Source organism: Myotis daubentonii, chromosome 9 (genome assembly GCF_963259705.1).
Source record: "Myotis daubentonii chromosome 9, mMyoDau2.1, whole genome shotgun sequence".
NCBI classification, from domain to species: Eukaryota; Metazoa; Chordata; class Mammalia; order Chiroptera; family Vespertilionidae; genus Myotis; species Myotis daubentonii.
The window spans coordinates 34,486,355-34,498,519 of record NC_081848.1 but is presented as its reverse complement, the minus strand read 5'-3'; the positions used below and the strand labels follow the sequence as shown (position 1 = coordinate 34,498,519).

The window sequence follows — 12,165 nt, the reverse complement described above, 5'->3', positions numbered from 1 at the left end:
CCTCAGTCACCTGAGGAGGCAGCAAGTCTCTCCAATTTATTATGGCAGCCTCATCTCACTCTACCTCTGCCTCCAGATGCTCATAATGGGTGCAGGTAGGAATCCTTATATGACTCCCTGATTCTCTGTAATGTCAGGGAAAGGAAAAAGAAAAAGAGAGGGGAGCTTAAAGAAAAAGTTTGACAAAAATACAAATGTTATGAGATCCTGGCAAAAAGTAGAGAGGTTAACTTTATCCACTTACTAAGTGCCAGCCAGTGTGTGTAAATCTGAGTATAATGTGGGGCTAAGACTGAGAGACAATAAAGGAGCTCCAGATGGTAATTTAAAAAAGCATACAGCCTCAAGATAATGTGGAATAAAAACAATTAGCTTATATGCCTCTATTTCTCATCCCATGCTCATGGAAAACAGTTTGAATGATTCTCAAACAATTTACTACCGAGCTGCTTCAGATTCTTCCTCAACACTATCCATCCAACTATCCATTCAGAACCATCAGGACTCCTGTGTGGTTCCTCCATCCTACCGACAAGGACAGAACCTGAGCTGAGGGAGCCAGCCTGTCTATTCCCATCTCCTGCAGTCACGTTCCTCAGGTCCCTCCCCACAGGGTGAGTTAAGTGAGGAGTCTAGGGCCCAAATTTTAAATTGGTACTTACTCTCAGGATCTTCCAACTATGTACCTGCACCCTGAAAGTGAGTGTGTCCTCAAAATTGGTGCCCTATGTCCTTTGCTTGCCTCACCTTAGCCAGGGATAGACCTTCAACACCTAACATCTCCAGCTTTCTCTAGCTCTGTGTGAATGTTTAGGTCAGAAAAGATCCAGAAAATATTTCAGACATTGTTCTCAGAACTTGGTTAGGATGGAAACAACCAATAATGTAGTCAACACCACCTCACCTGCCCAAATTCACCCCCTTCAACCCTGACTCCATCTCTGTTCTCTTTTCAGGAGCATTCCAAGTCCAGGGGCCCCATGAACCCTTGGTGGCCATGCTGGGTGGTGTTGCTGAGCTGCCCTGCTTCCTCTTGCCTCCTCAAAATGTTAAAAATATGGAAATAAGCTGGACCAGATACCTACCCTCCCACCTGGTGCACATGTACGAGGAAGGGAGGGACAAGCCTCAGGATGCCATGAAGGAGTATTTTAAGAGGACAGAGCTTGAAAGAAATGTCATGCATAAGGGAATGGTGGTCCTGAGAATCTTCAATATCCAACTCTCTGACAGTGGGCAGTATCGCTGTGCATTCCAAAATGGCTCCTTCTACAGTGATACAGTGATTGAGCTGAAAGTGGCAGGTAATGGACCACATTTATACCCCTGACACCCAGGGGTGAGTTTATTCTGGGATAGGCATTGGACCAATTTTCCTGGGAAATATAAGAAAAGTCATAGGAGAAAGGGAGATGGCCATTACATCTACTCACCACATCATTCCATATATTACTGCTGGGGGCTAAATAAAAAAGAAACTCATAGTGGGAGTCAAGAAATAGGCAGGGGCCATTTGTGTTGCATTGTGATGGACTCCCCTTTCACCCAGGAGTCTAGACTTCTTCAGTGCCTCACTTTCCTGTTCTGCACATTGAGGTCTAGTCAGCAGCAAAAACTCTTCATAAGCAGGGGCGGGATATATGTACAGAAAAATGAGCTTAGGACCTGACTTCTCTCTCTTCCTCTTCCCAGCTCTCGGCTCACATCCTCAGTTACTTGTGGAAGTCACTAAGTCCCGAGAACTCCGATTAGAGTGCAAGTCAGAGGGCTGGTTCCCTCAGCCAAAGGTCCAGTGGATGGACTCTGAGGGAAGAGAAATTCCAGCTGAGTCTGAGGCTCACACCCAGGACAAAGGTGGCCTGTTCCATGTGACAACATCACTGTTACTCAGAGAAGCGTCTCAGAAGAATCTGATATGTTCTGTCTGGAACCCAGTACTGAATCAGAAAAAGGAAGAACAATTATGCATAGCAGGTCAGTTTTCTCTCTCCTCTCACTGTGCCCCCACAAAGTGGGTTTGATGCTCACATTCCATGGTGGTGGCAGCTCTAAGCATATAAGCTTGTTTCTGCTGTTTTCATCACCCCCACACCACTCTCCCTGCCAGGAGCCAACTTCCCTTCTATGTTTCTACCTTCTCCCATCCTTTTCTGACCAAATGTTCAAGTTCATGAACAGGACCTTCCTCTTCAGTCCATTCAGGCTGGTATTACAAAAATAGCACAGACTATATGGCTTATAAATGACAAATATTTATTTCTCACTGTTCTGGAGGCTTGAAGTTCAAGATCAGGGTGTCAGCATAGTCAGGTTCTAGTAAAAGCCCTCTTCCAGTTTGTGACAGCCAACCCCTCTGTGTGTCTTCACATGGTAGAAGGCATAGGGAGCTCAAGGTGTAGGGCTGGAACTTTTTATAAGGACACTAATCTCATTCATGAGCTTAGGACTTCACATTGGGCATTGGGATTTCAACATACAAATTTTGAGGGAACAGAAACATACAAACCATAGCTCTCTTCAACAAAAACCACTTTCACACTTTTTCCTACTAGTCCCCCAAAAGGCCAGTCTCTCCTGTGTCTCATTTCCCTTTCTCCTCAGCCCCTTCCCACCCCACACTGGATTCTCTCTCTATCTAGATGACCTGTTGCAAAAAAATACTATGAGCCTAATCCCAGATCAGCTTCCTATCAACATGCAGTTACAATTTTGATATAGCTTGCTGTTTATATATTTCACTTCCTTCCTGATTTCTGCCAGATCCTGTTGTCTTGCCACAGTTTTCTTAAATTTTAGTATTTTTGCGTTGTAGTATTAATTCATAGGTGCCATTATACCCTAATAGTTTTCAAATTCATGATAAAATGTTTGGCTACAGTATTCATCTATTCTATGGAAGCATTTTTCTAGTAAATTCTTATTATCTTTCTTCTCCTTTTTCAATGTATAATATTTGTATTGTTGCTGTGCTGAAGTACCCATAATACTCTTACTGACTTACTCCTTATTACATGCATTGAATTTTCCTGGGCCAGCTGTTTCCTAAAGTTTCTCGTGAGTCAGGGAGGCTAGTGTTGCTTCCAGAAGAGCTGATTCTCGCATCAGCTGCTGCCACAGAGACAGGCTTTTTCCTACCAACATGGCTCCTGTGTGAATATTTGCATATCCCATGCCCTCTGCCTCTCTAAACAAAAGTAGGTCTAGGATGCACACCTCAGTTGCTGAACCATTTGTTAGAAACAAGCGTGTAGCTTTTGATCTCCAAGGCATGCCCCTCATGCTCAGGAAGGGTGTTTTTGCTGGTGCTTCCTGCTATTTCCAGTGCATGGTCTTCTCACTATTCTCCACACCTCTCTTCACTTTCTCCCACATGGCTGCTATGTGATCATAGCTTATTTTAGCAGCCTTTCCACCTATTTTGAAGTATGGGGTTTTCAGAAGAATTTTTTTATGTGTTTCTTTTTATGTTGGTGTTTTATTTCCAAGCAAAGAAGAGTAACACACTGACTTAGGCAGCCATAGCCATATTGGATTTCTAAAGTTTTTGAGTTTAACTCAGATGTGGGATAATTCTAGGTGATGGCATGTCCATTAATGGGCATGAGAGAAAGTGGAGTCAAAGTGAAGACTTATGTCATTTTCTCTCTTTCTAACTCTCTCTTTTTCTCTCACTGAGCTCTGGGTGCATATTTTCATTCTGATTGATGTTTCAGCCTTCTTAGGATATCTTCCTAGAAGTGGCATCACTGGGTCAAATGGCAGTTCCATATTTAAGTTTTTAAGGAGACTATACCCTGATTTCTATAGTGGCTGTACCAGTCTGCATTCCCACCAGCAGTGTATTAGGGTTCATTTTTCTCCACATCCTTGACAACATTTGTTGTTTGTTGATTTATTTAAAGGAGTCATTCTGACAGGTGTAAAGTAGTACCTCATTATTTTAATCTGCATCTCTATGATGATTAGTGATGAGCATTTTTCCATATGTTTCTTGGTCATTTGTATGTCTGCTTTGGAGAAGTGTGTATTTAGGCCCTGCCAGGAAATATAAGAAAAGTCATACTTTTGTTGATTTGTATGAGTACTTTATTATATTTTCAATATTAATCCCTTATCACATGTATCATTGGGAAATATGTTCTCCCATACAGTCAGTTACCTTTTCATTTTGATGCTGTTTTCTTTTGCTGTGCAGAAGCTTTTCATTTTGGTGTAGTCCCATTTGTTTATTTTTTCCTTTGATTCTCTTGTGCTAGACATTGTACCAGTTAAAATTTTGCTATGTTAGACATCTGATATTTTTCTACCTATGTTTTCTTCAAGGATGTTTATGGTTTAACAATTTACATTTAAATATTTTATGCATTTTCAGTTTATTCTTGTGTATGATGTAACTTGGTGCTCTGGTTTCATTTTTTACATGTAGCTGTCCAGTTATCCCAACACCATTTATTGAAGAGACTGTCTTTACTCCATTGTATGCTTTTATCCCCTTTATCAAAGATTAATTGAGGATAATGTCATGGGTCGATTTCTCAGTTCTCTGTTCTGTTCCATTGATCTATATGTCTATTCTCGTGCTAGTACCAAGCTGTTTTGATTACAGTGGCTTTGTAGTATAACTTGATATCTGGTATTGTGATCCCTCCAACTTTCTTCTTCTTTCCCAGAATTGCTGTGGCTGTGTGGGGTCTTTTTTGGTTCCATGTAAATTTTTGGTTTGTTCTAGATTGCCATTCTTCTTTGTAGAATTTATTTGCAATTTTAGAGGGAGACATGGTGGGGTCATACCAAAATCTTGCTATGTCCCTAAACCCAGTCTCCCTCTTCTCCATCCATATTGACTCTTCATTGCTTGACCCCTTCTTCTTGAACTGCTGTGTCCTACACCAATACCACACACACACACACACACACACACACACACACACACACACACACACTGAATTATTTACTTTACTATAAAGGAAAACTCAACTTTCTTTCATTCCTACTTCCAAATTTGCCTGTTCAGACCCATCTAAACATCAGCTGAACAAGGGGCCTTATATCTAGGAACCATAGTCCTTAGAAAGAGATTAAAATAAAAGGGCAATGAAAATAAAGTTACCTGCCATTACAATATCCTCATATATTCCAAACAGAAAGACAGAAAAAACATATAGGTAAACAAGGGAACAGTACTTGTTTAAGGCAATTTGTCTATCCAAACCAGATTAGCTGAGCACCAAACACTCACCAAACTCAAGTTCTCAGTCTCCTAGCCCAAAACTAATTTCAGAGAGGAGAGTAACTTGGATCAACTTTAGGAGCTAGAGAGAGGGAAAATTATGTAAGTCTTCACTTTGACTCCACTTTTCTCCATTTGCTCTCACGGCCATTTCAGGACTTGTCATCAATGATAGAATTGCCCCATATCTGACTTAATCTCAAACTTTTAGATTTCTAATATGTATGGCTGCATAAGTCAGAGTGCTCCCCAATGTACTGCACCATATTTCTATGTGGTAGTTTCTCAATTATTCTCTCTCTTCTTCATCTAGATAACTACTACTTATTCTCTACTCTTAGATGAAATATTACTTCTTTAGAGAGTCTTACTTTTACTGCCTCCCTGGCTGAGTTATGTTCCAGCATTGTTTTTTTTATAGTAACTTGTTGTTTTTTCATAATATTGGTACTGAAACAAATGCAATTATACATATAAGTCCTTGTGCATTATTTTATTGTCAATGTCAGAAAGTTTCCCAAAGATGGGAGGCATGATTTTTTTAAATCACTCTAACCCACTGCCTAATATAGTAGAGGGAACAAAGAAAGCATTCAATAAACATTTGTTGTTAAGGAGATCAATAAAGAGAAAGACAAGGGCTTTTAATGGTTTGTCCATGTGGACTCTGAAGTCACTGAGGATAATGACAGACCTTGGCCTGGAAAGTAGCATGGAAGACAAGGCCTTGTGCCTTCGATGAATGGGGAGAGTGAACATGAGACCAGGCAGGGGGAGATAAAGGGTAGTGCTATGAAATAAAGCTGAAAGAATAATATTTTTATAAGATCCAGTTTTAAGTTGTGATATAGATTATTCACCCCATTCATCTTCTACTTTGAGTCAATTTCCCACTATTCCCAATACCCCTAACCCAAATTTTTCCTCTGAGCCCTATATAAATTTATTCTATTGAAAATTACTCCCCAAAACTCATCCATCTCTTCCCTCAAATTCCATCTACCTTCTTGCCTCACCTAAAATCTAAATTTCCCTAAGAATCCTACATTCCTGGCATTGTATTCAATTCCCAGGGCCAATTCCAGCCCTTTCTCCTTTTCCAATCATATAAGCACTTCATGTTTTTTAAGGTTTTGTCACAAGCCTGTTGCTCCTTTTCATTTACTTATGATTGAATTACAGTCTGTCTCTCCACACCAATAACTCTCATCACCTTAGGTTACTTCCAGTCCAAGGAGACACTTCACATAACATACTAGCATATCAGCTCTATGAACGCCACATTTCTTTGAGTTAATATTGCACCTGATGACTATTGTACATTCACTCACACATTTATCCAACAAATGCTTATTGAGAAAGTTTTGTGGGTCCGCTAAATGCTTAACACTGAGAATGCCATAATGGCTTAGACGTAGTCTATACTTATGAACCTAATAATCTTGTAGGAGGAAAAGGCCATGAAAAAGAAAAAACCTTTGGGGGTTAGACCATGTCTGCCTTGTTCACCATGGTATCACTAACACCTATCACTGTGTGTGGCACCTAAGTTGCATTCAATGCATATTCTTTGAATGAATTAAACTTTGTTATAGTACAATGTATGTATGATGCAAGCAAAGGGTGCCATGAAAACACAAAGAAGAGACAGATATGGAAAGGAAAGGGAAGAAGTCAAACTGCAATTTTCAAAATGTTAAGAACATAAATTCCCATAAAAATCATTTGTAATAATTTTAATTAACTCATGGGGAGAGAGCAGATAACAAAACTGGTTCAACAGTAGTTAAAAATTCAATCCTAAAATAAGACTGCTAGGTTAATGTCCAAAGGTCAATAAAAGCAAAATAAACTTTTATTTCCCTAAGTCAGATGATCCTTAGATAAATTTATCAGGTAATGTTTTAGCATTATATTAAAAAGACATGTTTTTGCCTTAATTCCAGATTTCAGGCACTTTTCACAACAAAAGCTTCTTTGAGATATTATTGCACCTGATGGCTGAAGAGTGAATAGTTGTCCAATAAAAATGGTAAATGGAAAGCCAACAAGTGTTCCAGGAATAGGGACAGTGCAGAGACCCACTTCACTTCAATCATCCACTGCCAGTGTCAGATCTTCAGCTTGACCCAAAAGTGAAAATGTTTTGGTTCTAAACATTAAATACCAGTATCTCACTTTCTGAGCACAATTTTTAATTTGTTTAATTAAATATTTATTATTCAGATTATTACAGTTGTTCCTCTTTTTTCCCCCATAGCTCCCCTGCACCTGGTTCCCACCCACCCCCTCCGCCCTCACCCCCCGGCACTGTCCTCATCCATAGGCGCAAGATTTTTGTCCAGTCTCTTCCCGCATCCCCCACACCCTTCCCCCCCCAAGAATAGTCAGTCCACTCCCTTTGTATGCCCCTGATTCTATTATAATCACCAGTTTATTCTGTTCATCAGATTATTTATTCACTAGATTTTTAGATTCACTTGTTGATAGATGTGTATTTGTTGTTCATAATTTGTATCTTTACCTTTTTCTTCTTCTTCCTCTTCTTAAAGGATACCTTTCAGCATTTCATATAATACTGGTTTGGTGGTGATGAACTCCTTTAGCTTTTCCTTATCTGTGAAGCTCTTTATCTGACCTTCCGTTCTGAATGATAGCTTTGCTGGATAAAGTAATCTTGGTTGTAGGTTCTTGGCATTCATCACTTTGAATATTTCTTGCCACTCCCTTCTGGCCTGCAAAATTTCTGTTGAGAAATCAGCTGACAGTTGTATGGGTACTCCCTTGTAGGTAACTGACTGTCTTTCTCTTGCTGCTTTTAAGATTCTCTCTTTGTCTTTTGCTCTTGGCATTTTAATTGTGATGTGTCTTGGTGTGGTCCTCTTTGGATTCCTTTTGTTTGGGGTTCTCTGTGCTTCCTGGACTTGTAAGTCTATTTGTTTCACCAGGTAGGGGAAGTTTTCTGTCATTATTTCTTCAAATAGGTTTTCAATATCTTGCTCTCTCTCTTCTTCTGGCACCTCTATAATTCTGATGTTGGTACGCTTGAAGCTGTCCCAGAGGCTCCTTACACTATCTTCGTATTTTTGGATTCTTTTTCCATTTTGCTTTTCCAGTTGGGTGTTTTTTGCTTCTTCGCATTTCAAATCTTTGACTTGATTCTTGTGATCCTCTAGTCTGCTGTTGGAACTCTGCATAATATCCTTTATTTCAGTCAGTGTATCCTTAATTTCTAGTTGGTCCTTTTTCATATCCTCGAGGGTCTCACTAGATTTCTTGAGGGTCTTACTACATTTATAGGCGGTCTCACTAGTCTTTTTGAGGGTCTTACTAAATTTATTGGTGGTTTCTAGAAAGTTCTTGAAAAACCTTAAAAGTGTGGTTTTGAACTCTATATCCAGTTGTTTGCTTTCCTCCATTTCTGTCATTTGTGACCTGTTTCTTTGTCTCTGCATTTTTTATGCTTCCCTGTGTTGGTAGAGTGGCTTTGTGTGCTAGGTGTCCTATAGGGCCCAGTGGCTCAGCCTCCCCAATTACCTGAGGTGGACATTCTTGGTGGACCCCTTTGTGGGCTTTGTGCACAGTCTTGTTGTAGTTAAGCCTTGATTATTATAGGTATCACTGGGAGAAATTGACCTCCAGGCCAATTGGCTGTGAGAATCAGCTGTTTCCACGGTGGGAGAACTTCTGTTCTGAAGACACCCTTATGAGGCAAGACTTGCTTCAGTGGAGCTTTGGTGCTCACTGAGTCTGGCCTCTGAGTGTGTCCTTTATGGATCTGAGGAGTTGTAATTGGATGGTCCCACTCTAACCACTGGGTACACTGGCTCTTGGATCTAAGGAGGTGCTAATTTAGCCTCTGCCTGAGGCTACTCAGCAGGAGCTATGAGGAGATCTTCAGATTCCCCTTCCTTGTTTGGGGTTTGGAGGTGCCCAAATAAGGCCCAGCTGTGAAGCAATGCAAGCTTCTGTGGGGCCTTGGGCCCTCTCTTGGAAGTTCTGGGTCTGTCTGGCCCAGCTGCAGTTTGTTAGGTAATTTTCAGATTGCAAAGGGCCAGGGCATTCATATGCAAAAGCCTCTGCAGACGCTTGGGTGGGGCAGGGTCTCAGGGAATCAACAGGGCAGAGCAAGCAGCTATGGCTGATCCTCAGCCCTGCCCTAAGGGGCCCTGTGTCTCAGTGTCCCGGTAATCGCTGCAAGCACCTTTGAGAGAAAGCCGCCCTCTAGTTCCGAGTTCTGCCCGCTGCCAGACAGTCCAGTTTCTCCCCGTATGAGTCTAGGTCCCCAGAGACTCACCCAGAACTGGAGTTCAGAGCAGTCGGGGGCTTGTGACTCCCTCCCGATTCAAAAAGACAGTTGCATCCTCAGTTGCCAGCCCTTGCCGCGTGCGCCTCCATACCTCTGCACTTCCACACCTCCTCTGAGTCTCGGTGTGCTTTTCTCTTTCCTTCTAGTTGTAAAATTTCCACTCAGCCAGCCTTTCTGTGGTTCTGGATGATGTCCGTTTTGTCTTTTAGTTGTATTTTTGAATTTGTTGTGGGAGGCAGCAATTTCCGGTGTTTACCTATGCTGCCATCTTGGTTTCCTCACACAACTTTTAATTTTACCAACCTATACTTTACCTCTTTTTACACAGCCTTTTCAGCCTCATATTTTTTTATACTCTCCCAGGCTAGCATCTTCAGCCTTAAATTATTTGGTTGGGCTCAATGACCTACTCTTGTCTCAACACTCAATTCTTTTACATACTGTTACATTGCTCCTCTTCCGTGGAAGAACTGAATTTATTTGCTTACATTTATTTTCTGAGCAAGTAAGCTGAGTAAGATAATATTTGAACAGAGGCTTGAACTTACTAATTAGCCATACTTTGAAAGGGAAATGGAAATAGATGGAGGATCCACAATGTATTACTGTTAGAGGGGGCATGATTGAGGATTCACTGAGCAGAAAGTGGATGTGGGAACAACTCTCTTCTGGGAAACTAACTAGCAGATATCTGTATTTCAGTTGCTGAGCCCGACAATATGATACCCATCATAATGGGTGTAGCTTTGGCACTTCTGGTACTGCTGAATTTCATAATCACAGGACTTTGTTTCAAATACAAGTGCAAACTCAGGTAAAGGTATTCATTTTTTCAATATGCAAATCTCCCTTCTCAGAGGTATCTGTCCTTCACCTTTCTGCTTAGGAACAAGATCAAAACCAGCAAAGGCTCTGCTCAGAGGAAGTCACATCAATGAGACTCTAATACCTCAACCATAAAAAATAGGAAATAATATGTTATTTATAGAACTTCTAATGGATTGAAGGAAACAATTTTCATAAAACATCCTTGCCTTGCACTAACACAAAGACATTCAATGAAAGGCTATTATTAATATTATTATTGTTATTATTAATATTGTGGGCGGAGAAGCAGGAAGATAGAAAAGTATAGAAAACTGATGGAGGTACCAAATATTCATGATATGTTAAATATGCATGAGGCATATGGAGCACTCATTTATGAGGTCTTAAATTGACGACCCATGCATAATACTTATTTTGGATTCATCCATCTTTTGCCCAAGAAATTAGTAAAATCTATTGCTGTTTATTAAGACAACAAAGAGCTACAACTATGATTATCCTGCAGGTATGGTTTTGGACTCAGGTAACACATTACTAAACCTCCTTGTTCAAGATTCTTTAGTCTTTAAAACCACATAATCAGCAATGAGGATTGATAAGGCAGAGAAAAACAGGACCTATGAACAATACTCAGTACAGGATTTGCATAGTGTGCTTGCAAACTCTCCTAGTATGTTAGTATAAATCATCTCTTTCCTTGGCTTTTTCCAATATCTTAAGTTGATTGAATAAATGCTGTATTTTGAGCTTCTTAATTTGATATAGAGTTGTTTAAAACATTTTCTTATTTCTCTTTTACTCTCTGAAGTTTCTGTAGTAATGTCCTCTTACTCCTGATATTGGAATTATGTGTGTTTTATCTTTCTTTCCTGATTAATCCAACTAGAAATTTATCAATTTTATTAATCTTTTCAAAGAACTATCTTTTTATTTCATTGCATTTACATTTTTTGGCTAATAATCTTTCCTGACTTTTGTTCTTAATTTAATTATATTTTTCCTTCTGTTACAGAACTTACCAGGCGACCACAAAGTACACCGGAGTATGTGGAGAGACAGGAAAAAAACATTTACTTTCAAATGTTTTTCATATACTAGAGCAACAATTCAGAGGAGACTGTTTCTCTCCAAATCCTGAGCAAGCCAATTTGAAGGTAGCTTCCCCTTTATGAATCTCTCCCTATATTTCAACAAACTGGACAACCTGGATGAATAAGACCTATTCCTGGAAAAATATATAATCTTCTAAAACTCAATTAGGAAGAATCAGAAAATCTGAATAGCTCAATAACTACTGATGAAGTTGAAGCATGGAACAGACTTTTGAACCTCAGAGGAAGGCAGGGGAGGGTGGGTGGGTGGGAAGAGTTCAACCAAAGAACTTATTTACATACTAAAGGCCCGATGCAGGAAATTCATGCAAGAGTAGGCCTTCCTTTCCCCAGCTGCTGGCACTGGCTTCTCTCTGGCCACTGCCGGAAGCCGGTCCATCCTTGCTGCTTGACACAGTCGCTGCAGGAAAGAAACATTGGCACAGCATATGTTTCAAGGGACCTGGCGTATATAGCATACTGTTCTTAATATGTTTGCTCCCCTTAGCGCTGTGTGTTTTAACCAAGGTCACCTCTCTGAGAAAGGTTGTTTCCCCAGGTAGGAATTTTTTCCTGAAGTCAGGGAGGAGATGCCTCTCCTAGAAAGGTTGTTTCCCCAGGTAGGAATTTTTCCCTGAAGTCAGGGAGGGGATGAAACTCCTTAACTAAGTGCCAGGCGGGTAGTTAATCACTACAAACAATCATGC

General features: G+C 40.3%; 1 protein-coding gene across 1 annotated transcript in view; it reads left to right on the top strand.

Moving 5' to 3' along the window:
• LOC132240730 (hemicentin-1-like) overlaps positions 1-12,165 on the top strand; it is a 346,372-nt gene that overhangs the window by 94,419 nt on the left and 239,788 nt on the right. The window contains exon 8 of the mRNA XM_059708312.1: positions 957-1,304. Within this exon, the coding sequence (XP_059564295.1) occupies positions 957-1,304 (348 nt within the window). The remainder of the gene's footprint in view (positions 1-956; positions 1,305-12,165) is intronic.